Genomic DNA, 27,743 nt, shown 5'->3' on the forward strand with positions numbered 1-27,743 from the left:
TTAAATGAAGAACCTCATAACCTGAAACAGTTTACGAAGTTAAACAACTACCATGTCAACAACGTGTGGAAAATCGCATATGCTGGCAAGGAGGTTTTCCTGTCTTTCCCTATCAAGCCGGGAAACTATTCGCGTGTCTCCAACTTTTAGCGCGATATCACGACTCAATTGGCCGGCAACTGGCGGGCCAGCGGGACGCGAGCAACCCGCTCGTACTCTCTCAGCTGCCGTACTTTCTGCAAAGCAACTTCATCCTCGTCAGAAATCGTCAAAAGAGCCACGTTTATGTTGGCAAATTCGCAGGAATCTCTCCGATAAAAACGGGGACAAAAATGTGACCGCGTTGTTCATTCCTGTTCCTGTCAAAGCCGCAAACAATCCAGATGACATCAACATTGGCGAAGAGTTGGGTGGCGATTTGAAGAATAAGAAAGGTGAGCTAAACAGCAGCGCAGCGCAGCAGCACATGGTGTCTCTATTCTTGCACTACGTTAGATCTAGGTCTATTATGGCTCTACTTCTAAAAAAATTCAACATGATTATATATGATTTTTTTTTAGAACAAACTGTCCTCTGGCATCCTGAGCAATTTGCATTGTATTATGATAAATGAGTGAAGTCGAAGGTAAAGTCATGACTAAAAAATGCTTAAAATATGGGTAAAAATAAGGCCAAGTAAAAAAAGAAACCAGTTTCTCGTCCTCGCGCGCATCGATTTTGGCCGCCGCGTCGATTTTTTTACTATTTACTATTTTCAAAATGGCGCTGAAAATACCAAGAAATTCATAATTCTCGTCCCAGCCCGCTCCCCGCTCGCATCGATTTTCAGTTGCCGCATCGACTTTTTTGATATTTTACTATTTTTTCGGCCGCCGAAAAAAAAAATCGACAATTCACCTACCAATCGTGATGTCTCATTTCTAATTACGCCTTGCGTCCTCTACTTTATAGCTGTAGTACAGCTGTAGCTTCTGTAGTGCGTATGTAATAACGCATGCATTTCACACTGCGAGCTCGGCAAGAAGGAATGACCCACAAAGCAGTTGAACTGTAATTGGATGGGCGCGGGCGGGCGCGGCCTGGGCTGTGATGTACAGCGCACTCGGTACGTCGTGGTGTAGACAGGACGTTGAGCACCTTCTGTACATTTTTCTCGTGCTGTTGCCCGCTTCATGTGCTGCTAGATTGATTGCGCGATGTACTGTAACCACATACTAGTCATAAAGGAGACCAGCCAGCCAGCATAGCATGCGCGCGTTCTGGAGCTGGAAAAAAAATCGTGGAGTGCAGTGATGAAGAGAACCGATCTCAAGCGCACGTGTGCACAGCGAACGGCTTTAATACCAGGGCCCCGTTTTATCAAAAGATATAAATCAATTTTAATTTTCCTTACTACACAGTCTGCTATAGACTTACAGTTGAAATCGACTTCATAATCAATTCTAACTCTTCATAAAACGGGGCCCAGAGCTGCCAACCTTTGGAAGCACAAATTAGTACTCAGCAGCTCCAAAATTCATATTTTTCCACCAGAATTCGTATTTTTTCAATCTCCCTCTTTTTGCTATTTTGAATTAAACTCGTCGACTTATGAGGCCTACAGGCTCTAAACATAACGTTATGACACATGCCGAAGCATCGAGCTGGTCACCAGCACGATAAAGATGCCAAACTACGCAATGTTCAGCGTTGATTGATTGCTTTCTCGCAGTGAATGTGTACAAGTGCAAGTATGTACCTCCAAAAACTTGCTGGGATGATTATGGAAGCTTCCACTATCTAGCAGGGGACGTGGAATGCTTTCATCTTCTCAAGAGAGCTTCTTTGTGAGCGGATGCGATACCGGTACTCTGTTCCGTGTTTCCAATTATCGTTTACTATGAAAACATAATCACGCGTTGTTTTCAGGCTTTTTTCATTTCATTAGATTTTAAACATCAGTCTTTTCCGAAGTATTCCAATTCCTTTTCCCCTGACTGGAATCGGAAAGTCTGCTATAACGATGATCGCAAAATGCCGCGCTGTGTGTGGAAGCGCCGATGTACAAACACGTGGCTTCACTTTCAAGTTTAAAGGAATGCGCCATGTGCTCCTGCCTATAAGAGGTTACTGCAAGTTCGATGAATCGAATGCGCCGTAGCTGAGCTGAGCTGAATGGCTTATTTACGGTAAACATGCAGTTTACGTTCGATACGAAGAAATCATTACGTCTTTCACGAGGGAAAAACACACAAAACAAACAAATAAAATACACCCACAAACGAATGTTAATAGCCAAAACTTTGAAAAGTAATAAGCAGTTTTGATGAGCGTGAACTGAAATTGTCATTACACGTTGTATTTTGCTGTTTATATCACTGCTGCTTCTTGGTATCACTGTAATGATGGCCATGGAAGAAATGAAGGGAGAATGTGACTTACCTGCACAGGTACATGTTTTACTACATTTATGTAGTTTTGGTATACAATAATTCATCATCCAAATGATGAGTGATTATCAAATGTCTTTTTAGAACATGAAGAAACATCTTTAAATGTTTAATGCTATAATGCCACATCAGTATCATTTTGACATCCATCTGCAATTGTACAAGCTAGTTTCCAGTTGAATGTGCTACAATTGTACTGTGAAGAACTATACATACCAGCTGTGTGGACTCAAAAAGTCATAAACACAAATGATAAATAAAGCAGTGTTTTGAATATCATGGAATTAATTTCAGTCGTACATTTGTTGAAAGACATGTTTTATACCTGTTTCAATTAATAGCACAATACATCAGAATTGCAAGTACACTGGTATCAGAAATACCAGTATTAAGATGGTCATTTTCCCTTGACATCTGTAGTGGAAAGAAAAAGCAAATGTATTTCTGCATGCATGAAGTTTCGTTTCAAGTATGGTACATAATATATCTATTTGTTTGAAAATGCACAGAGTGCAGGCAAGACATACACTTGGGACCTGGTCTCTCATAACACAGCTACCAGAGTGATATTTCATTTCATAAATTGGATATAGAAAATAGTAAACCCCTCTCTCGTTACCTTTCTCAGAATTACCGGACGAGAAACACATATTACTTTCATTTTGACAATCCTCGAAAAAATAGTAAGATATTAAATAGTAAGGACCTCCCTCATCGCCTTGCTCAAAAAACCCGGACGAGAAACTGCTTTCTTTTTTTACTTGGCCTAATGTTGCTTTGCTGGTTAATGTTATTCATTTTCATACAATCTTAATAATATATAACCTTAATAATTATCAATGTAATAAGGGTAAAAATGAGATTATATGAAATTGAGATTATTTAAGAGTTCTAACTGGAATTTTACTTGATGCTTTGTACCATTTATACTAGTTATAATAAGCTTACAAATAGATATCCCTGTATAGGTGCGAGTAAGAGCAAGGTGTCACACGAAATATTTATCTGACCATAATGCTAAGTTTACATGGTATGTAATGTTCTACATTGTTCTCATCTGTTTTAAAATTCTCATTATAATATCTTACGAAGGATAAGCACATCTAAAAAGGAAATTAAATACTGTGAGCAGACTGTGCTGGCAGCTGTTTGTGGTACGTCTGTCCTTTAAAAAAAAAAAATCCTGTCACATGTAGATAGACTGATGATGCACAAAAACTTATAAAATATGTAGAACTGCATTTTTAATTGCTCAAGTTTGTGCACCTATTCTGGCACAAACACAAAGTATGCATATTCCAGTTAAACTTTAAATCATTGATACCTAAACTGATATCAAGGTGTGTATTATTTTGTGTTTTCAAATCAAATCCACTAGATGAGCTACTGAAGATTCTGAACAAGTTCTCAAAGAGGCTGCCAATCCAGAAGCTGGCTGCTGAGCAAGGTCTAGATGGTAAGACTACACACACAGTGAGATCATCCCATTCTTACTGAACTCTGCTGCCTATAGCGAGTTATCTGGAGGCTCCCTGTTTGATGCAATATGGACTTTTCTCTCTTTTTTTTTTCCTTCTTTTCTTTTATAATGTACATTGTATTCTTTCTTTGACTTGATTTCAAGTTATTGTGAATTTTATTGTGTAGTTTGTACTCATGTTTGTTTCAACCTAATCACATGATCATAAATGATTGCACATATTTATATCATGACATTTGTTTAAGGATCATTTTCAATAAGCCTTTTCTTTAGATATATTCTTTAGATGTTTTATATTTCATCAAATTGATAATAATCATATCACAAACCTTCCTCTCCTAATTTTACTGCCCAGGCAAATTACTTTGAAAGAACAAAATAATTCAGTTTCTCTTCTTCCAGATCACATCAAATATGAAGATTGTTCTTAGTAAGAGTATACATAACTTTTTTCTTTCAGATAATTTGTTCCACCAGAGTTTTGTGAGCTTTCAAAAGTATGTGATGGATGCTGAGGCCCTGGAGCCTGATTTGCATATCATCCTTAGCGACATCCTTGTAGGGGCGGGGCACATCGACGACATCTTCCCCTACTTCATGCGCCATGCTCGCCAGATCTTCCCTGCCCTGGACTGCATGGAAGACCTGAAGAAGATTAGTGACCTCTCTGACCCAGCTCATTGGTAAAGAGGACAAGTTTTACTAACAGTGACGCAATTATTGTTCCCTTCAGGCATACAGATCAGACGTGATCTGGATTCTTACATTCAAAAACAAGCAAATAACCAATTAGATAAACAATCAGCCAATACTTCTCTATATTTCTCGCATTTTGTGTGTGTTTGCAAATGGTGACATCATTTATATTCTTGTATATTTTACTGAAGTTATGATATTGATCGTGATATGATGATGATGATGATACAGGTGGTGATGATTATGCTAATGTAGATTTTAAAAACAAACAAACGAGGAAGCCTATGGTGAGCCCATGAATAGAATCAAGGTTATAATTCATTTCTGCAACCTGTTTCTGATTATATGCTGAGGATGGAAAAAATACAGACTTGTTGTCACTTCAAGACTACCTGTATGTTAAATGTATGAACTCATGTCCACAGTATAATGACAGTCACTGTTAGTATTTTGTCTCTATGAACTATGATCTGCTATGAAATTCACATTCTACAAGATAATCAAAAAATTTCAAAATTAGAAGTGATACCATATTCTGTGCCACCCTCCACCCAAGGTATCCGGAAGCCAGGGCCATTCAGAGGAAGATTGTCTTTCATGCTGGGCCAACCAACAGCGGGAAGACCTACCACGCCCTGGAGAGGTTCAGTACTGCCAAGTCAGGTGTCTACTGTGGACCCCTGAAACTCCTAGCCAATGAGGTGCACAAAAAGACTAATGAAAGGGTGAGTTATCGACAATAAAGCTTGTTATCAATGACAAGATATGATGGTTGTTATAAATAAAGCTACAGGAATCCTTGCATCTGATTGGCTGAGAGCAAATTTGTCATAGAAATGTGGTAGTTGTTATTGATAACAAGTTTTATGAAACGGGACCCAGGTGAGATGCTAGGTAGTGGTAGACAAAGAGTGACCAGAACTGCATCTAGATGTATGCCAAGGTATCTACCACTCGTACCAGTACATTGTATATTTAGCATATTTTTCTTCATCCAAAATAAGTAGTTATTGTTTTTCATTGGCATAGGTTTTGTTTTCATAAATTTGATTCAGCCTGCTTGATAAAAGCAATTTCCCATTTCATACACCAAAAAAGTACATTTGGCCTCAGAATATGTTTTAACCATGCGTCAGTTGTCTCTTTTTCTTTAAACTTTACTGGGTAACCAGGTGCCGGTGCGTAGAAAAAAATGCTGTGTAAAAAGAAGCGTGAAAATCATGCATAACTGTGGTTTCTACCAATCCAATTACAGTGTTACAAACTTGTTTCATTTTTTGTGTAAATTGTTACTTCAAACACTGGGGGTTTTATTTTTGCCTTTGGTTCCTGTTATCATTTTACAATAGGTTTTGAATTCATCTTTGCATGCCAACATTTAGTTTCAAGACATAGAAAGGCCATGCTACTTATGATTTTGAATTGCATTGTCCATATTTCATTCGGCTGCCCCAACAATTGCAAACAATAGTCACTTCCTGTGAATTAAACAAGAACAAATATTCATCATCGTAATCTATCCATGATAATAAAAATGATAATGGAGTCTTCTGATCCGATATGTCTGTCACACAGTGACATTTCTTCATTTGGAAAGAGCCATAATTAAAACGAGAGCACAAGAGATTGAATATTAGCCTGCATATCAGTACAGTTTTGTTGCTGTTGAAATAAGAGCCTATGTACTGTTGAGACTTTGTGGTTCTTATTTTCAGGGTATTATGTGTGACCTAGTGACGGGGGAGGAGAGGAAGTTTGCCCATCCTGACTGCATCCCATCTTCTCACGTCGCCTGCACTGTGGAGATGACGAGTGTCTCCCAACCATGTGAGCCATGACACCAATGTCTTTTCTATATCATACCTCAGCCAATGAAGTCCTTAAGATGACATTCTTTAGTGTGATGTGGTATATTTTTGAAAATTATTCTAACTATTCATTGTGTGTGTTTCACAAAGTAGAGTTAAATATTTCCTTTCATAATTATGTTCCCTTTGTTATTCATTCATTAATTGTTTGTTTTGGCTGCAGAATTTTGCAATACCTCTTATTTGCTACATTGACAACTTATTCTGAAATTTAGCATACAATTTTAAAGATTTAAGTTCCTGCTTCACTGTCAAATTGGCAAATTGTACAAATGTATCTTTGTGCAAATCTAATCAAATCAACTAGTTCCATGTAATCTTTCTCCAATGTAAGATATGCAGTGAAATTCAGAGGTAACCATTTACTAATGACAAGATGATAATTTAAGCAGCAAAATTCCCCTGTACTTGATTGTTTGACTCATTTATTCATTCCATAGTGCATAGAATTGTTCACTTACTCCTGATTGAATTATCCAGCCACTATTCTTTCAATCACACTGTTAGTCTATTATTCATGATTTGATATGATTCTGCAAAATGGAAATGTTTAATATTTGTCGCCATGAAATTTTCAATGCATTGATCAAGAATCAAAACTAACATGAAAATAAAAATGTGCAAGTTTGTTGTTTCATATATTGCGGTAAACACATGGAATGGCATTCACTGAAAATGAACTTTAATGACAGTACATTAGAGTTCCCTGCATTTGCATTGGCTGCCTTGCCAAACTTGATTTAGGCACATGTGAAACTATCACCTGATCCTTTTTCCTTCGTTTATATATTTGCTCTATTGCTCATGTTCAGCTTACCCCATGACTCCAAAGACAAAAATTTATTTAACTCAGTTGAATGTTAGTAGTGGTTATTTTGTAAGTGTCCTGCTTCACATTTATTGATCTGTTGCTTCCATCATCATTTTGATTCCCCATGCCTATTCAGATGCCATGCAACCATTCTTAAATGGGATATATAATTTTTCTCTTGCTCAGATGCCATGCAACCATTCTGAAATGAGTTACAGTGTATATCACTTTTCTCCTACTCAGACGAGGTTGCTGTGGTGGATGAGATTCAAATGTTGAGAGACCCTACTCGTGGCTGGGCGTGGACTAGAGCACTGCTTGGTAAATCCTATCGTCTCATTTAAGAAACCATACAATATTTGAGAGCTTTTACTAAAGATATGAACCTCTCTTATCTGTATTAAATATGTAACAATTTCCCCCACCAAACTTGAGGCACAATTCTCACCATTTAGAGAGCCTCCTGTATTCTCCCAATAATAGAATCACTGGAAAAGCTGTGAAATCGTTGTGTGGTTGAATAATGAGTAAGTAAACATGAAATGTTTGTCCAGTACATCATAAGCCTTCTTGTATATGAAAGGTTTGAAACAACCGCCGTTACTTTTTTCCTCTGTGTGCATGGTTGTGAAGAAATTCAGATTATACTATGACCTGTCAATCTGTCCAGCTGTCACCGCCATTATAACCTATAGTACTCTTTCTGTGATATCACAGATGTTTTGCTGTCGATCATATCCATGGGTGAAATGCTTGGTATGATTATAGTATCTTGTAGGAGAAGACTATTTGCACTAATTTGAATGATGACATTGTATAATGAGTCATTCTGTTTGCTGTGTATGGAATGCCAACACCAGGGGTCAATGCAAAGGAGATTCACCTGTGCGGGGAGCCAGCGGCCATCGACCTCATTCAACAACTGACCGTCTCGACTGGGGAGGAGCTAGAAGTGAGACACTACAAGAGACTCACTCCACTGAAGATTTTGGATGAAGCGCTGGGTAGGGAGATCATAAAGGGATGTTACACTTTTGGCTGAGATGGGGCTAGAGGTTTCCGACATTTTTTGATAATGATTTTTTGAGATAATTAGAAACCTGTTATAACATATATGAAAGAGTATATAATTCTAAGAGGTATTCAAAGTTTAATTGATGTAAATTGGCTTTGAAAACAAAGAAATCCTAATAAAAGGTTTGGACCCACCTTCTATTTGGATCGCTTTGTTTTACTTTGTTTGTGGATATCTCTACCATTTCAAAAAGGATTTTCCTCAAATGAACTTTGAATTCCTCTTAGAATTGTATGCTCTTTAACATTTCATAAAATGATCTCTAAGTACCTTGCAAAGAGTTGAAGGCTAAATCCTCACCTCAACCAATTACTATACTCTCCCTTCAATTTGTGATAACAGAAAGCTTTAGTTAACTACACTAACCTCTCTGAAGTGAACACTACTATTACAGAGAGCTCTGGAATGTTATCACTCCAGCTTTGCCTTGCACCAGTTCTGCCAAGCAAATCAAGAGGGAAAGTGTGGATTAAATTTGTTCAAGGGTGCTAAAGCCAGGCAGGATTTAAAAGTCAGGATCTTGTGTTCTAAAGTTCTGATCTTATCCAGTTATCACTGTCATGTGAGTTACGAACCTTTACAAAGATCCATATATATACCAGGTAGTCTATATTATAAACACTGTCCAGGACATCAGTGAGTTTTCAGCTCTTACTTGATAATGATACTGTAAACATTTTCATTTTCAGGAGATTAAATGTTTACGCTGAGCAGCTCAAAAACATATTCGTGGATTATCAAATTTGCATTGCTTTCTCGTACCTATTCTACCAATTCACAAAAAATACAGAATTTGATTTGACATTCCCAGGCATAAATAATTAATGAACTACTTTACTGCGCAACATGCATACAGATATGTGCGTATCAGGCCTGACTCTAGACAATTTCACATTTACACAAACAATCCATTTGAATGAACCATGCCTGTACTGGCAGCCACTAACATATGCACATATGCTCAAAATGTGCATAGAAAAGTGTGAAGATATTTTCATGGATTTATCCTTTACAATTCGCGCTAGCCAAAAATTATTCCAAAATCCACGAAAATAAAAATTCTGCAAATATTGGGATTTTTGCTCAGGGCATTTCCACTGTGGTGTGGTCAAAGTGTTTGAAGTGCCCTGTAATAGATTCACAGCATGATAAAGTACCCTAGTCACTGGAATCAAACTTCAGTTTACACTGTATTCACTCCATACCATGTGGAGTTGGACAGCTAGGCTGCCACTTTCAAATGCGCACATGCTATTAAAATCCAGCCACAGTAGCATTCAACTTCCTTAATGGGTTCCCATTCATGCACCCTGGTGTAGAGGAGCATTTTAGTTACAGTGTATTAACACTGAAGGACACAGATTTGTAGAAGGCAGGGCTTGAACCCAAGACCTCCCTTTTGGAAGCACAGTGTACTAACCAGTAGACCATGTTGCCTGGAGTATATGAACTATGTGACCCGAATTCATGAAGGTGGTACAATTGAACAATTGTTCAATTTTATGCAAATTTCTTCTGCGTAAATACGATTGACGGATTATGTACGCCAACAGACGTATAGTAGCAAGCGTGCATTGATACACAAATGTCAAAGGTACGCCTAATTAACGCTAATTTTAGACCATGGTACAAATTTGGTACCTTGGTACCATTGTCTACGTTTAAACCACCGTTGTGAATTCGGGCCTATGATGCTAATTATGCCAGAGATTTCACGGATGATATTTCAATAATTGGTTTCTTTGTTCCTGACGTCACCAGGGAGTCTGGAGAATGTAAGACCAGGAGACTGTATCGTGGCCTTCAGTAAGAATGACCTTTACTCCATCAGCAGACAGCTGGAGGCAATGGGAAAAGAGTGCGCTGTCATCTACGGCTCCCTGCCCCCAGGTGGGTGGTCACTGTATTTCAGTAAAGTGCATGCTTGGATGTTCATAGTATTTCAGTAAAGTGCATTCTTGGATGGTCATAGTATTTCAGTAGAGTACATGTTTGGATGGTCACAGTATTTCAGTGTAGTGCATGCTTGGGAGTAGAATATATTACTTGCCACTCATTCATACTGGGTCCCATGCAGGACTTTCCCCTCGAAAACAAGTGTGGCTGCTCACCAGGACTTCTCCCAGTGTTCCCCTGAAGCTTGTGGGGGTCCGGGGACAAAATTTGGGAGAGTGACAGTTGGCTCTATATTGATAGCGCTCGGCTGTGTTCATCAAATGTGTGAATTCTGGTGGTCAGTGGCATGGCACTACCTGAATGACAGTTCTCCGCGCAGCTCGGGGACAGTTGATAGGAGTGTGGGACCCAATGTAAAAATGGGGAATATTTGCACTTTCAAGTTTACTTTCTGATGTAATACTATCCATCAGCAAAAAATCTTTTTTCACTCAATAGCACTCAGGAGACTTATTAGCTCAGGAGCTCAGGAGACTGATCTTGATAGAATTTGCAAGATTTATGTAAATAATAGCTTTAGGTATTGCCACTGAATGGAAACAGTGTACATAGATTGTGATGGATTTCAAATTCATTCTAGAATTGATAGGTTAGTTAGTATGTCCACTTGTGTTGACCTAATTTCGTATATAACTCTGAATGAGTAGCATTATTTGCCCAATAGTGTAAATATGTGTACCAGAAGACAGATGACATTCACTCTGTGTATTCTGATTGTTCTGAAGCATGATGGGATACCATGTCATGTATTCTTTCTCTTTATGTAGGAGCCAAACTCAGCCAGGCAGCAAAGTTCAATGACCCTGAGGATCCCTGTAAGATTTTGATTGCTACAGATGCCATCGGCATGGGACTGAATCTGTGAGTGTTACGCGAGGGATTTGCTAACTGCTTCTTAAAGGGAATACATAACTCTCACATGCCTACAGAAACTGTCAATTTTTGTTCTAAAATATGACACTGATAATACAATTCTAGTCGGGTAAAGGGAAAATTTTGAAAGATTAGCCAAAAGGGTAAAACAACAGTATTGCAATCTCAGAACATGTGCAATCGTAGCTGCTATGTAATGTTTGGTAATCGATTACTAATCAAGCCATAGCAATATACATCAATGTTCTGCTCAAGAGGGCATTGCATGCAACTTGCTGTGAAATGTTACTGCTGGGGCATGATCGGTCATCATGTAGTGTTTAACCTACCCACAACTGAACAGGAAGAATCAAAATTATTTTACACTTGTGATGTCAAAATACTCCAAAACCCACTCATTATCCTGGCAAATTGCATCAGCCAGACAAGTTTCTTGGTAGATCCTTTTGATGTTTTACAAGCAATTTTGAAGTTGTGAGAGATGAAGTTTGAGCTCTTCTGAGAACTATGTTTTACCTTTAAAGGGGCATAGTCCCGGGAGTGTAGAGGGCGCTGTTGATGATACTGCCGATCACCGTTAGCATTGATACGAAAATTACTGAAGTTGAGCTGTCATCAAGAGTAAAGTGCGTAGGTGTTGCTAAGTAACGTTGCCTTCGTTGTCTTCTCTGCGCATCGCGCAGTCTGTAGTAATGCCAGGGTGCGTGCATATGTGCTTGTTATTATGACATCACAAAAGAAGTTTGCTAAAGCTGTCATCCCCTTGGCCGAATCATGAGCCGAACTGTGATCGGACCACTGACTACAGTGGATCGGACTTCTTCGGATTTGGGGAAGTGGGCCAAAGCGTATGCGCTAAAGAGGAGTCAATAGCGTAGGTCTCTATAGGAAACTTGCGCCGTGCGCCCGCGTACTGATTTGACTAAAACACCGGGACCATGCACCTTTAACCCTAAAAGGGGTGGGGGGGGGGGGGGGCGTTTTGCGCTATAATTCTGTTACGCGAGAAGGCCTCGTCGCGAGGCTTCTTGACTTTGTTTGTTCAAGTCTCGCGCAACTTTTGAGACCAAATTTGCGACGTCCGCGCGTACTTTTGCGAAGCCACGCCCATTTTTGTAACGGAATGTCGCCCCAAAACGGGCACAATTTTGTAATTTTGTGTACATTTCCTATGGAAAACAGTGCTCTGTCGTGAAAGTCATAAAAACCTGATTATTTTTACAATTAATCACTTTCATTGATTAGTTTTGTGGTAATTATGGTAGAAAAGTGGTCAGTGACAATTTCCAATGAAAAAACAAAGAAAAAACAAAAGTTGAAAAACGAGGAAATACATAAGAAATTTTGAAAATAATAAAATACATAAGAATTGAAATTAATTTTGGAAGTTTTTGTGATGTACAATCGTTGAATATGCTGAAACAGATTTACAGACCAAAAATTAGACTCTCAATGCTTTTAATTAGGCAAAAATATGATCTTGAGCTTAATTTGCATAATTAATTAATTAAAATTAGAAATTGATTGTTTCAAAAAATCTTATGACACAATCTTGTAGATTATGACGCGGGTCTCACGCATGCAAAATTTCATCGCGATCGCGCCACCGATGGCCGAGATCTCGGGGGGGGGGGGGGGGGGGGGGGGGGGGGGGCGGAATCCATCCCCCCCCCCCGGCCTGAGCATAGCCAAAAAAGCCCGGCCCCTTTAGGGTTAAGTGGAGCAACTTAATATTGAAATCACAATAAATGTTTGTCTACAAACATTTGTGTACTGTGAAGTACTGGGTAGTTTTCTTTGTCTCTGTCTCTTCCTATTTCTTTCTTATCAGTTTCTAGAAAAAGAAAAGAAAACCTCTTCAGATCTTCACATCAGAGATCTTCTGAAGCTTTTCTAGGCTATGTCATTCGCAGTCATTGATTTACCAGCTAGATGCAAAGGGGAAAGCAATAATTCCATCCTTGCGCAATCTTATGGCTGTCTTTTGAATTTAAAAAAGAAAAGAATTAGATTTTGCAAGGTTCATGATCTTGATTTATTTTTGCAAATGTTAGACCTTCCTCCTGCGGCTATTTGTCCTTATCATATCCTCAAGGAATTGCATTTTATTGGAGATATTGTACCTCAAAAAAGTCCATGCTTTATCTGTATACATTAAAGGTGTTACATGTGTGAGAACTCTGCAATGGTACTATCAAAATCTATATCCTTATGAAGCAGAGGTTTAATGGAAAAGTAGTCATACAGCCCGAAACTTTGTGCAGATTGACAGTCATTTATTTCCTTGATTTTATTGTTCTGTGACATAGGAGCATCAAAAGGGTGATTTTCAACACCCTCATCCGTCCGACAATCAATGAGAAAGGAGAAAAGGAAATGGACAGACTTACAACTTCTCAGGTAAGTTTCATCTATGCAAATTAGCTTTGATCCAACTAAAGAGATAAACAGCTAGCTTTGTAGAACTTCAAAGCCTAGAGGAAGGACTGAGTTTAATGCTGAACTTATGAGCATAATTCTTGATGCATCTTGATTTTGGTTCATCCAAGTTGTTCTTATTATCAGTATCCAATTCACTCAATAATTTGAAGATGATGGTTGTATGAGTCTAGTAGAGGGAATAGTTTCCCTCTGCGAAATTGAATAGCAGTTTTAGTCGATGGACGTACATTTTAAGCAAAATAGTGTATAATGCTGTGTAATAAAATTGCTATACAAATGGAATTTTGTATAGTAGTCATACCCAAATTCAAAGCGAATTGCTATGCAATACCAGTAAAATAATCCCAGTGCCCATGGGAAAATTAGGTACAAAGTTATTTATTTCAATTTTATCAATGTGCTGAGCCCATTTCCATGTAGCACAATTTATTGCCACAAATGACACATCTTCAATTAAATCTCCTCCATCTACACTGTTGTGGCTTAGTGGATATGATAATGAACTGTTAATCTGAGGTCTGGCATTCAAGTCCCTTGGCTGCAGTGTTTGTGACCCTAGGCCAGGCACTTTATTCTCATTGCCTAGCACTTTTTTATGCCTCCGCCAACAAAGTGGCCGGAGGCATTATGTTTTTGGGTCGTCCGTCTGTCCGTCCGTACGTCCGTCCCGTTTTGTTTTTGTTGATATATCAAGAACCGTGTGGTGGTTTTACATCAAACTTGGTATGAGGGTATATCCTGGAGGGATAATACTTTGTTTGGATTTTAGGGTCACGGGGTCAAAGGTCACAGGTTATTTTGCGAAAAAAAGGTTGAAAATTCATGTTTTTCTCCATATCTCGCAAATGGTTCAAGGTATCTTCATGGAACTTAGTATATATGCTTGTTCCAATGGGCAGTGATTATCTAGGGAAGTTGGGGGTCATGGTTCAAAGGTCAGGGGGTCAAAGGTCAAGGTCAACTCCTCAAAATATCACTACTTTCCTTATATTTATGCAATGCCTGAAGGTTTTTTTTTTAACTTGATGTTGCATGTATTACCCGATATATATTCTGTGGGAAGTTTCTTGCCAAAAGGTCAAAGGTCAAGGGAAAGTGTTGAATTGCACTTTTTCCTCCATATCTCAAAAGGAACTCAAGGTATCATCATGAAACTTACATATTTATGCATGTTCAACCTAACAGTGATTCTCTTTGGAACTGTGAGGTCAAAGGTCAAAGGCCAGGTTTAGATAATGCTATTTTCCCATTTGATACTGAAATTATACTTTTCCTCAATACCTTGAAAATTACTCAATGCATAAACTTATAAAAGGGTCAAAAGTCAAGTAAAAATCATCAGTTCCCCAAATACCTGCACTCTGACATTTTAATCATTCATCCAATTGAACCTAGTTCTAGGAAAGTGAACATTCAGCACATTTGTGGCAAACCTGTCATTTTAATATTTTGCCAATTGTGTGAAACTGTCATCACACATTGTCAAGACATTGTACTATAGACCTATTAGGAGAATCATGCATTATGGCGGAGGCATATCAGTCGCTGTAGCGATATATCTAGTTTTTTTTTTTTTTTTTTTTTTTTCTCTTTTTTTGGGGGGGGACTTATAGCCATTGGTTGGTTGTTTGCTTAGGCCCCCATCTCACTAGGAAGGCGACCGTGGCGACCATGGCGATCTGTGAAGATTTAACAAATTGTGGCGCGATCGCTGTCCGTCTCCATTTTTTGGCCTCCGAGGCGATTACACTGCAGTTTCTCCACGCTCAATTTGCGCTGTAGGCGATAGCGCGACGATGATAATACGACTCTGCCACGTTATTGCCTCATTTCCAGGCCGACGAGATGCGCTGCTTCTGCGATCGATCCGACTGTGTTGCAATATTCGTACGCTTATCAAGACCTCGTTACAACAGTGATACGATCGGAGCGACAATGATATGTTTACGCTGGACTCGTGCTACGATTTCAAGCGATCGGGTTATAAAATGGGTTTCATGATTGAATTTCTTCAGGCAGATGTCAGTGTCAAACCAACATGGATATGCAGAATATGGTTTTACCCTTATATCTTAGCATTCTAGAACACACCAGTTAGAACCTGATGTGAAATTGCACTATTAGTTAAGTCATCCATTCAATTGAAAGGATAAAATGAGTATATAATATTAAAGAACCGGCTTATGAGCAAACTACAAATCATATCCTACAATGAGACAATTTTATGAAGATATATTTGAAAATATTACAACTTAATTTTTACTTTCATTGACTTGCGATGATATATGACAAACAAACAATTTAATAAACAAAGTAGATACGTACTGAGTGTACGTTGAAAAATTAATTTTATACGTTTTTCTTCATGTCCGCCTTCCTGGTCTGTGCATCACTTTCTATGGGAGCCGCTTTTGATGCGCTTGAGTTATGCTTTGCGCGATGCTACCCCTTCAAAGCTACGAATATGGAGCTTTTAATGCGCTCGTGATGCGATGGTGATACGCTCTAAAACCATGGCGATCGGTCGCCACCTCGCTACGGAAGTCTTGGACATGTTCAAAACTTCCGTAGCGAGGTCGCCGACCATGGCGATGGTGGCGATCCTCCGCACTTCTGAACCGCTTAAGATACGATGGAGAAGATTTAAAGCGATCAAGCCACGATCCGCAGCGCTTTGTCGATTTTTTATGATCGTAGCGGAATCGCCGTCTAGTGAGATGGGGGTATTACAAGCATTCACAGTTTTTCATGGCAGCCATGTTAAAAACGGGAATATAGCAAATTAAAAATTTTTTCTCACTTTTCTGAACTCTTTGATTGATATCTTTCAAATAGTTCAGTGACAAAACAATCATTAAACCAAATATATTGCAATGGAATTTTCTACAATATACATTCATAACAGAGATTGTGTTTGTATTCTAACAATTAAAAACAAGAACTGTTAACTGAAATTCCTAAGATATGCCTAACTTGGGGTTTGCAGTGCGAAAATATGCACAGGCTCACGTACACACACAGATCTGCATGGAAGATGAACAGTATCATTATCTTCAAAAACATTACTCATTGAGAGCATGTTACATGTCATGTAATGTTATCAGGGATCTCGCCAGCGTATATCACCCTTGTCGGCCCCGACAAGCGTGCGGTTTGAAGAAGCAATTGCCGACAAGGGTAAAACTTGCCGACAAGGGTAACACTACGCGTGAACTTGCCGACAAGGGTAACTTGCTTGACGAGCTAAGTTCGGACCAATTTCTCGCCTTTTTCAGTCTTTATTATCTGGCTAGAAAAGAAGCTAGATGTTGAAAGCAGCTGCAGTTTACATACTTATACAAGCGCAAAAATTTACCCACGCAGTCACCGCACCGATCACAACAACGCGGCTCAACAGAGCGACGTACTAGCTGATACCAGGGAGGTCTCACCTCCCTGCTGATACACACCACATCACACACTTGCTCACTCACATGCGCTCTGATTTGGGATCCACACACACATGCACAAGCACCCAGCCGGCCACTTATCCAGCCGCCTGCGTGTACAACGCTACAGTGTATTGTGAGAGGGAGAGAGAGGACGGGAAGAGAGGGTCGGAGGCCGAGCGAGGCTGAGGAAGGCTGACACGTGCTCGCTTGTTGTCACGCTTGTTGTCGGGTTACGCAAAAACAAACGATATGAAATGCATGCCCCCCTTCGCCAAAGGTTGTATTTTCTTTTTTTTTTTTTGGCTGCTTTGGTTTGTTTGTTAGTTTGTCTGCCTGTCTGTCTCTCTATTCGCAAAATAAGTCAAAATTTGGGAACAGATTAGGATGAAATTTTCAGGAACAGTTGGTTGGTAAAATGGCGCAAGGAACAGATGATTAAATTTTGATAGTGAGCAGGATTTATAATACCACCGAAATTCACCGCCAGGATCCAGGATCTTTAGACTGTTTCGTATATTTGAAAGGATTCGTATCAATTCTTTAGGAAGCTGGCCATCGGCAATGACGCAAAATTAGATGTGTTCAAAGCATTGCCGCAGAGAGAAAATTAACTCCATTTTTCGTTAAAAAAAGAAAAGAAAAAAAGAACGTGCGATGGAGTAAGCAAATGCAAATTGTTATTTAGGTTTTGGTAGTTTCAGTGGGTTATTTTTTTTAAATCTAAAAAGCCATGCGTTCCATTTTAGCCTTTTCAATTTCTATGGATTTGTAAAGGTCATTCGTGAATATTCCATTTTCCTTCTCCGGGCCGAAATTTATAGTAATTCTGTCATGATGGTCTTTCAAGTTCAACGTATACGTAATGCTCCACGTGCTTCTGGCTTGGTTTGTTAAAAGGTGGGTTAGGGGGCCTTCATGGGCAGAAAATAAATGATGATCATTCATCAATGTTCCCAGTTGGTTTACATGCTATGTACACGCTGTTTACGACCACTGAAGCAAGGTGGCAGTACGCGCGACATTCTTTATCTGACACCTGGCTTTCGTGGAAATATCATGGAAATTTCCACAAGCCATGATATCAAGTTTCCCCACTGCTTGAGGTCGTGCTTTTTTTTTTATTCTTCATTACGAACATCAATTTGTTCAACTTGAAAAGTGTAGATAATTTGCTTTGAGGGAGTGTTTCTTTCTTCTTTTTTTCATTGCAGCATCGGTAACATTTTGTTTTGTTCATCGTCCGTGCATGGCAGGGGTTCATGGGAGGAGAACGATAGGAATGACTGGGGAGAAAATAATCTGCAAAGAAGGAAGCATCTTTTGAGCGAGCTGTCTTTGTTTTTCTCTACACCAGCATCAGTTATCGCCACCAGGATTCATTTTTTTTTCGTTACTCCGCCAGATTAATGATAAAATGATGCTAGATTCTTTATTCTGAAGGTTCGTTAATCCAAGAATGATTAAGAAAAAATGTCCGTTCATTTCACGACGAAATCAGTTTTGTCATTTCGAACGTTCTGCCAGTGAAATTTCGGAATAAAACGACGGCACAAAACAGCGTGTTTTCGTACTCTAAGGGTCTGTTATTCCGACAGAAGTAGTAATGATGAAATAATAAATTGTAGATTCTTTATTCTGAAAGTTCGTTAACCGAAAATTGAATAAAGAAAAATGCCCGTAAATTTCAAAACGAAATCAGTGCGTCATTTCAAACGTTTTGCCAGTGAAATTTTGGAATAAAACGACTGCCCCAAAACAGTTGCAGTTTTCTTACTCTGAGGGTTCGTTACTCCGACAGATTAATGATAAAATAATGCTAGATTCCCTATTCTGAAGGTTCGTTAATCCAAAAAATGATTAGAAAAAATGTCCGTTCATTTCACAACGAAATCAGTTTTGTTATTTCGAACGTTTCTGTCAGTGAAATTTCGGAATAAAACGACGGCACAAAACAGCGTGTTTTCGTACTCTATAAGGGTCTGTTATTCCGACAGAAGTAGTAATGATGAAATAATAATAGATTCTTTATTCTGAAGGTTCGTTAACCGAAAATTGAATAAAGAAAAATGTCCGTAAATTTCAAAACGAAATCAGTGCGTCATTTCGAACGTTTTGCCAGTGAAATTTGGAATAAAACTGCCCAAAAACAGTTGCACTTTTCTTACTCTTAGGGTTCGTTACTCCGACAGATTAATGAAAAAATAATACTATATTCCTTATTCTGAAGGTTCGTTAATCCAAAAATGATTTTAAAAAATGTCCGTTCATTTCACAATGAAATCAGTTTTGTTATTTCGAACGTTTCCGTCATTGAAATTTCAGAATAAAACGACGGCCCCAAAACGGTTACAGTTTTCTTTTACTCTGAAGGTTCGTTACTGCGAAAGAATAACGATATAATACTTTAGATTCTTAATTCTGAACGATCGTTAATCGGAAAACGATAAAGAAGAAATGAAAACGGTTACAGTTTTCTTACCCTCAGGGTTCGTTACTCCGAAAGAATAATGGCAAAATAATACTCTACATTCTTAATTCTGAATGATCGTGAATAGAAAAATTATAAAGGAGAAAATATTCGTTTATATCCAAACGAAATCAGTTTTGTTATTTCGAATGTTCTGCCAGTATAATTTCGGAGTACAACAACGGCCCCAAAAGGGTGTTTTCTTATTCTGAAGGTTTGTTATTCTGAAACAATAACGATGATAGATGATAGATTCCTTTCTGAAGGTTCGTTGATCGGAAAATAATAAAGAAAAAATGCTTGTTAATCTTCGAACGAAATCAGTTTTATTTTGAACATTCATCTGTAGTACCGACCTTTGGTGTTGTTGTTGTTTTCGATTACAAACCTTCGAAGTACTCAGTAATGAATCGTTTCATTTTATGATTAAACAAACCTTCGGAATAATGACCATCATTACATTTTTGTATGATATCTCTTTGATGTCACGGCCAAACTACCGCAGTATACCCAGAAATGAAAGTGCAACGATGTCCCGAAAGTTCTCGATCGCTTCTCGCGCATCTGCATGCAATAGGCCTACCACGTGGTCGAGCAGACGGCGAGAAAGCAACACGGCGCGCGTTGTTGCGATGCAGAGGCGGCTAATTATTATAACAGTGAAACAGGAAAGGCCTAAAAGAAATCGGAACCTCCACCATCGGCACCTACTTCTCTTTCATTTATTATTTAGGAACTGCCGCTAACAAAAGGTATGGAGTTTCTGCATTGTTTCTGTGAGAATATGCCCCTCACAACGTTCATTACATCTCCGTGAAAATGTCGCATTTAGTGGCATTTTAGCGGCGATTTATCTGTGTTGTATTGAGCATTAGCAAAGGCTTCCGCGCTTCGCCCAGAACAGCGCGCATAAATGCCGACAAGCGTGAATAAATTCCTGGCGAGAACCTTGATGTTATGTGAAAAAAACTCATTCTAGAGGGGTTTCTTTGATCTATAAATTCCCTCTTGTGATGTTGCATTTCTGCATCAGCAGGAACATCTTTTCTATGCTATAACTTGTATCTAAATCCTGATGTCTAACCCACAGGCCTTGCAGATTGCTGGAAGGGCGGGAAGGTATGGCACTCAGTTCGAGGAGGGAGAAGCGACAACTTTTCACGCCACAGACTTGCCCCTCCTGAAGGAGATCTTGGCACACCCTGTAGAGACAATAGAAGCTGGTGGACTCCATCCCACGGCAGAGCAGATCGAACTCTTTGCCTACCACTTGCCTGATGCCACACTCTCCAATTTGATTGTGAGTTAATTATATTATATTGGATGGCTATGAATGGGATTCCAGGGAATATTGCACGAGTTAGGGTCAATATTGCGCGAATCAAAGATGAGTGCAATATTGACACTTGTGCAATATTCCCTGGTATTCCATGAATTAAGGCCATCCAATATAATTATTATCATCTACAATCAAGTAGAGCAAACATAAACTGCACAAAAATACCGAGCTTCTACTCGTCTTTGAAGTTGACTTGGCAGTCACATCCAGCGCTGAAAAGGGGAAGCCCCTAAAACTGCGTGTAAAGCAAGCAACTAGCAAAATGTTTGCACGCTTGTGAATTGTAACAAAATGACGCGCACTAGTAGCAAACATTTGCGCACTCAGCAAACGCTCGCGCAACAGACGAGACTGAATACGGTGTGATCTTGAAAGGCAAGTAACAATGGTAGCCTATGGGGAATTAGTTGGCCTATGCGTTTCGTTCAATATGCTCTGATTACTAGTATTATTGAACGGTAAAAATTGAGCGGAAAACAATACTCAATGCGCTGCTAAAACGTCCTATATAGATGATAATGTATCACATTGAATTGTGAGTTACTAAGACATTGAAGAATAACATTTGATGTTGCATCCTTCACTACAGTGAAAAATGCATTAAAGTGTGAACATCTACTTACCAGAAATCCCTGCGTTTCTTGAGATTTTCGTGAGAGTGAAAAGTTTCTTATAATTTCTAGATATTTTTGTAGACATTTTTCGCTCACTATGGGAGAGCAGTATAAGTAATCTAGCGAATAGATAGGGTCAATGAACTTGGGATTTCAGGCTGTGCATATTTGAGGTTTGCATACAAGCTCTAAAGCGCCTGCTTTGAATGGAAAGACGCTGCATAGCTAGGAGCTGATGTTGTGTTCAAAATGCTTCTATATTGGGAAATTGGGCGATTTTCAGCATGTGTGTATGGATGGAAATCAGCTGCTTGGCAGAGGTCTGCACTCTCCGAGTGCTTTTCGAGTATGGAATTGGGTTTAATATCTGCTTCTCAGACACTGGTATATTTCAGTTTACGATTGTTATTATCATGATAAATACGGTTTATGTTCATCATGAGAATAAGAATAGTTTTAACTTTTCATGATTTATGAGTGGAAAAATGAGCAAAGAAAATGGGATTTATTCGGGTTTTTTGCACATTTTTCCACTAATTAATTATATTCATTTTCTGATCAGTTTCCCTCTGTTTGCGTTTATTTATGATTTAGGAAGAATTTAAAAATCCCAGATGGTATACAAGCTACTGACCCATTTCCATTCATGATAGAAGGTTTGATGATGACTTCTTGCTTGTTCTGCCCAATCCAGGATATTTTCATCACCTTGTCCCAAGTGGAGAAGAATTATTTTGTGTGCAATGTGGATGACTTCAAGTTCCTAGCTGACATGATCCAGCATGTTCCCCTCCACCTCCGTGCCCGATATGTCTTCTGCTGCGCCCCCATCAACCGTAAACTACCCTTCATCTGCACCATGTTCCTCAAGGTAAGGTCAATAGTAGGTTACTAGGTGTGGATTTCCTCTGGAGAGATAGCACTAGTAGGCCTACTACTCACATCCCACTTCATTCTCTTTTAACCGTTTAGGACCGGCTAATTTTGCTGCAACACGCATTACCCAAAGACACTTGCCCAAGTATTCTTTGAACTCATCCTCAATGGCTGAATTATTGTCTTAACATGAAAAATCTGTCCCAAGAAGCATCTTGTGTAGCTGAAAATGTACTCATTTTAATCTTATTGTAAAATATTGTATTTTTCATATACATATATTTTATTTTCAGGAAAGATCTTATTTTGTGTTTGTTCGTTTGTTCATTCAGGAATTTTTTTTAAGGAAATCAAAATCGTAATTGAAATTCCAGGATTAGAGATAGGTATTCTATCTGAAAGGTTGTGGCAATGAATAGTTCAGGGTAGTAATTCATGTAGGGCTATTAAGTGGTGTGTCCCATTTCTGTAGACTTTCAGATAAGAATTCTACATAAAATCAATTATATGATAAAATCATGCAATCTATGACTTACCTCTGGCCTCAGTCGCTGAAACGCTTATCCAGATGGAAAGACACCCTAAAATTTAAAAAGAAAAGGCCTGTGTACCACTTATTTCATATGAGGCAATTGAATATGTCCCTTAATAGCATGCTTTCATTCCCACAAGCAGAGGTGAGATGCAGGAGTTGATGTGTTTAGTCTCCTGCAATGTATGATAGTACTAAGATATATGCAAGAGATGCAATTTTCATCAAGTTGCAACCTTCTAAAGTAGCAAAAATAATTCTTCAAATGGCCTATAATCTGAGGTGGCGTCATTTTGATGTGATAGTGTGTACTGAGCAGTTTCTTTGTGAAGTACCGGTATGTCTTGTGTGTTTACTGTTACGCAATTGAAATTATGCAACTGAGTTTGAAACCATTAGAAGAGTGTATGATGCAATTATGGATGATGCTTTGTTTTACAGTGCACCAGTGCATGTAGCTGTGCTTGGATCTTGCTGAATGCCTAGGAAACAGCTTGCAGCAGTCCATCCAAGGGAGTTGCATTTGTATGTACTCTTGTTATGATATATTGCATCCCCACACACAACGACAACAACAAAAAGGTACTGCCCCAGGGTAATTCCGCAATAGACTCAGGAAGATGTTTACTTTTGAATCATGTGACTCAACTTTCACTTCCCACAGTTTGCCAGGCAGTACAGCCGCAACATACCCATCACCTTTGACTGGTTCTGTCGCTCCATCGGCTGGCCACTCAGGGTGCCAAAGAACATCCGGGACTTGATGCACCTAGAGGCGGTGCATGACGTGATGGATCTCTACCTGTGGTTGAGGTGATCATCGTAGTGGTGGTGGTGATGATGGTGATGGTAGCTTTGATGTTGATTATGGTGCGCAATGGTGGCGATAGTGGTGGTGGTAGTGATATTGGTAATGGTGATGGTAGTGGTGGTAGTGGCTGTTGGTGGTAATGGTGGTGGTGATGATGATAATGATAATTATGATTATAACAATGATATTGATGATGGTTATGATGGTGACCATTTTGGTGATTAAGGTAGTCATGACAATGATGATGACGGTGATCGTTACGATAAAGGTAACAAATGCGACGTTGATTACAATAGAGAAGATAACAATGATCGTGATGATGGTAATGATGAAGATTATTTTGATTAAGGATATGAGAAGACTTATGTAGTAAAGGTGATGAAAAAGGTAATGGATAACAATGATTATGACCATAATGACATTGAGAAAGTGACAACAAGAACAAATATTTGAACACAAACATTTTCTAGTAGAGTAATGCATGATAAGCAAGGGAAGATAAGGGAGAAAGGATATACAGTAGGACCTCGATTATCTGGATCTCTTATATCAAGACGTCGCCTGGCTGACATCGTTTTTAATGTTTTCATGTATATTCAGTGCCAAATCTCATTCAAAACAAACACACGTTCAACCAGTATCGTGCAAATACACAACGGGACATATTCCAATCATTACAGCGGAACAGTTCATGAGATGATAATGATGACTGGTGCTGCGCTTGTCACAGGCACTCAGTGAACAGCAGTGGTTACAGTACAATGTAGTAGCAGTATTCAACGCGTCACAATATTGATCTCATTGTCGGTCGATATCGATCACACAGATAATAGATAAAGAGATATTTTACATATATTTCATTTTATTTTCGTATCATGTACTATGAAAAATGACATTGCCATGCAGATGATCATACTATAATGAATTGGTAATAACATGTGTATACCCTGAGCATGATATGCTAGAAATGCTGTATTTGAGCATATCTCTCTTATCCGGCCAAATCGGTAATCTGGACGCCCGCCGATCCCGACGTGGCCGGATAATCAAGTTCCTTGTGTATAATGGAATTTGGACTATGAAATTAAAAAATGGAATGCTTGATGAACAGAGAGACTTTAGGAAAGTTTAAAGGTGTATACCATGACCAATATATGGAGTGACCACAAATCTTTCGTTGCCATCTTCACCACAGCTACCGCTTCATGGACATGTTTCCAGACACTGCCCTCATCCAAGACATCCAAGGCGAGCTGGACGACATCATCCAGATGGGTGTGATCAACATCACGAGGCTGATCCGGGCCAGCGAGACGAGATCCAACGGGATGACCTCCCTCCCTGACCCAGACATTCAGGAGAGGAAGAGGCATGGCAAGAGAGGAGGTGAGACGGGAACCTTGAGTACAGCATAAGATGTTATTTTCGCAGGGTTTAATTTTAACGAACTTCGCTGATCACTGTTGGACCACGTAATCTAGCAACATGCGAAAGTACCGTATGTCCCCCAAAAAATTACAATGGTACCCTCTGCAATAGCTTTAAAAATAGTGAATCAATCCAAATACAATTTCAGGGTATGAAACTATAACTCATTGCCCACATCTTACAGAAAACCCCATTCGATTTGCTTCAGTGATCAAAGAGAAATGAGGAATTTTGTAGAGCATGTCAGGAATCTCTTCCCTCTATCTGTGTATCTGTTCTGTCTGTTGTGTTCACACATTAATTTGCATTTCCAAGAGCATTTACATTTAGATGGTTTAATCATATTGGGTGTTATCAATGCGAAAAGTGAATTGTAATTTTTTGGGGGGACATACTGTATAGCAAGCAGACGGGCATTAGTGCACTTACGATAGCCTGGAAGTTAAAATCACAAAAATAACATCTCGGAAAAATGTCTGTTACCTCCTCATTTGTGAAAATATCAGTACGCTTAAATAATAGCTTTTACAGTACCCTGCGTTGATCCCTTCCGAAAGATCTGCAAAGGACTATGACCACAATTTATAGTGCAAGCGGGAGTAGACATGTTTGATTTGCACATTTATTAGTAAGGGCAGAATTAAAAGATGCACTGGTTGATAGGTAAACAGCTGCGTGTGGCAGGTTGTTCCAAAAGTTGACTGTTTCTCAGAAAAATGACTGACTGAAAGGTGTTGATGAACGCTGGAAGACACAGAACTGCTTGTCATGACTGCATCTGCTTCTCTGTGGTTTATATTCAGCAGATGCCATGGGTGGGATGGGACATCTAATGCTCCACTAAACATTTTGAAGAGCGTTGTCAGCCTATGGTGCTGTCTTTGTGTCTCAAGTCTGGACAAATACTCCATTTATACACAAAGTTGGGCACAGGAATGCTCCTGAAGTGTTTCTACTTGTGCCCTTTTGAGTTCGTTCACCCACGGAGAGTCACCGCTTGCTGAGACTGCACACAAAGGCCCGAATTCATGAAGGTGGTACAATTGAAAACCACGGTTTAAACCATGGACAATTTGTATGGAGTGCCAAGTGTCGCATGGCCTATTTCGTTACGAAATCAGTCATTTTGTCGACGAAATGATCATTTCGTAACGAAATAGGCCATGCGACACTTAGTGCTCCATACAAATTGTCCATGGTTTAAACTGTGGTTTTCAATTGTACCACCTTCGTGAATTCGGGCCTTTGTGTCTGAGAGAGACATAACTGTCATGGTCATGAGATTGAATGAAGGGGAAAAAGTGTTGACAATGATGATAAGGTTTTTATCTGTTCAAATCACAGCTTTATGAAAGTGAATGCCACATTTTCGCAAGGCAGTGATGTGATTTTGTAACTTTTGTAACTTTTTCACCCCAACAGATGTGACTATTTCTAGGCCTGACGACCAACAGTCCAGTGGAATGACAGGAGGCAGTGGCAGTGATGGTGAGTTAGGCTCTCAGGATTCTTCCGAGGATGGCACGGGCCGACCAAAGAGGGCGCCATCAGGCTCATTGGGAGGTCGAAGGTCAAGCACAGAGGACCTCTCAAGGAAGCTGGGTGGGTTGTCCGGTCGTCTTAGTAAGGAGCTGGTCAAGCAAGGTCTGATCTCTGAAGAGATGTTGGAACAACTGCAGGCTGAGTGGAAACGGGCAAGCCGCAGGAGCAGGACGGAGTTCGGTAGTCAGGACAGCGACGGCGACGACGATGGCGGCAAAAAGCCACGGAGGAAAACGGGAAAGCGGAAGAAATAAGAGCATCGTATGAGGTGAAATGTTTGTCGTCATCACCAGGCATTCCCTCTGAGAGGAAAACTGGAACCATCCAAGGATAATAGTACGTCTGATGTGTGCGGAAGACAATCCTGGGGAATATGCACCAAATCTCCGTGTTGACACCACACTGGTGAACGTACCTTTGTGAGGCATGTCATGCACTTCTTTTTACACCCGTATTGTGTTAATCAACATCTATGTAATGGAGATAGAATTATTTGATGACGAACATTTACAGGCAAAGCCAGATGATATTTCAGTGTACTGTTTCTATCATGAAGCACAATGCTGATGAATTAAAAGATACTGCCTTTTTTGTATTAGAGACTGAACATGGAAGATTGAAATGAGATTTATATTTTTGCCAAAGTCAAAAAAAGATTTTTTTCTCAGTCTTCGGCATGTCAGTGACATTCTTATGTGGTGGCAGTTGATATCCAGTCTATCATACGATTATGCAAGAAATCAAAGTTTAGCACAGCAAATACTTACATGTATATGAGGAACATGCTGACACTGAATGTGAATAGGGTTGCTGCTCATCGTAATGGTATAGAATGAAGGTGGATTTGAAATTTCTCAATATCCAAACATATTAAACAATGGACTGTATCAAAGACTAGCTTGACTCCAAGGCCCAAATTCACGAAGGTGGTACAAATGAAACATGGTCAAACCATGGACAAAAACCATGGAGCGCCAAGTGTGGCTTGGAATATTTTGATTACAAATTCAGTAATTTCGTAGATGAAATTATTCTTTTGTAACGAAACAACAACATTTTGTAACTAAATGAAC

At 39.3% G+C, this 27,743-nt stretch overlaps 1 protein-coding gene across 1 annotated transcript; it reads left to right on the forward strand.

Annotated features, from left to right (window-relative positions):
* Positions 1-27,574, forward strand: LOC139739880 (ATP-dependent RNA helicase SUPV3L1, mitochondrial-like). Its single transcript, XM_071650483.1, has 15 exons — positions 1-434; positions 3,808-3,885; positions 4,370-4,592; positions 5,162-5,330; positions 6,321-6,432; positions 7,528-7,605; positions 8,145-8,288; positions 10,121-10,249; positions 11,083-11,176; positions 13,498-13,588; positions 20,619-20,828; positions 22,176-22,352; positions 23,554-23,702; positions 24,896-25,086; positions 26,551-27,574. Exons 1-15 carry the CDS (start codon positions 53-55, stop codon positions 26,922-26,924), a joined length of 2,601 nt encoding a protein of 866 aa, XP_071506584.1. The 5' UTR covers positions 1-52; the 3' UTR covers positions 26,925-27,574.
* The last annotated feature ends 169 nt before the right edge of the window (positions 27,575-27,743 follow it).

This window comes from Diadema antillarum, unplaced genomic scaffold (genome assembly GCF_040938485.1).
Source record: "Diadema antillarum isolate AM-2024a unplaced genomic scaffold, OU_Dant_1.0 seq00000821_RagTag, whole genome shotgun sequence".
NCBI lineage: Eukaryota > Metazoa > Echinodermata > Echinoidea > Diadematoida > Diadematidae > Diadema > Diadema antillarum.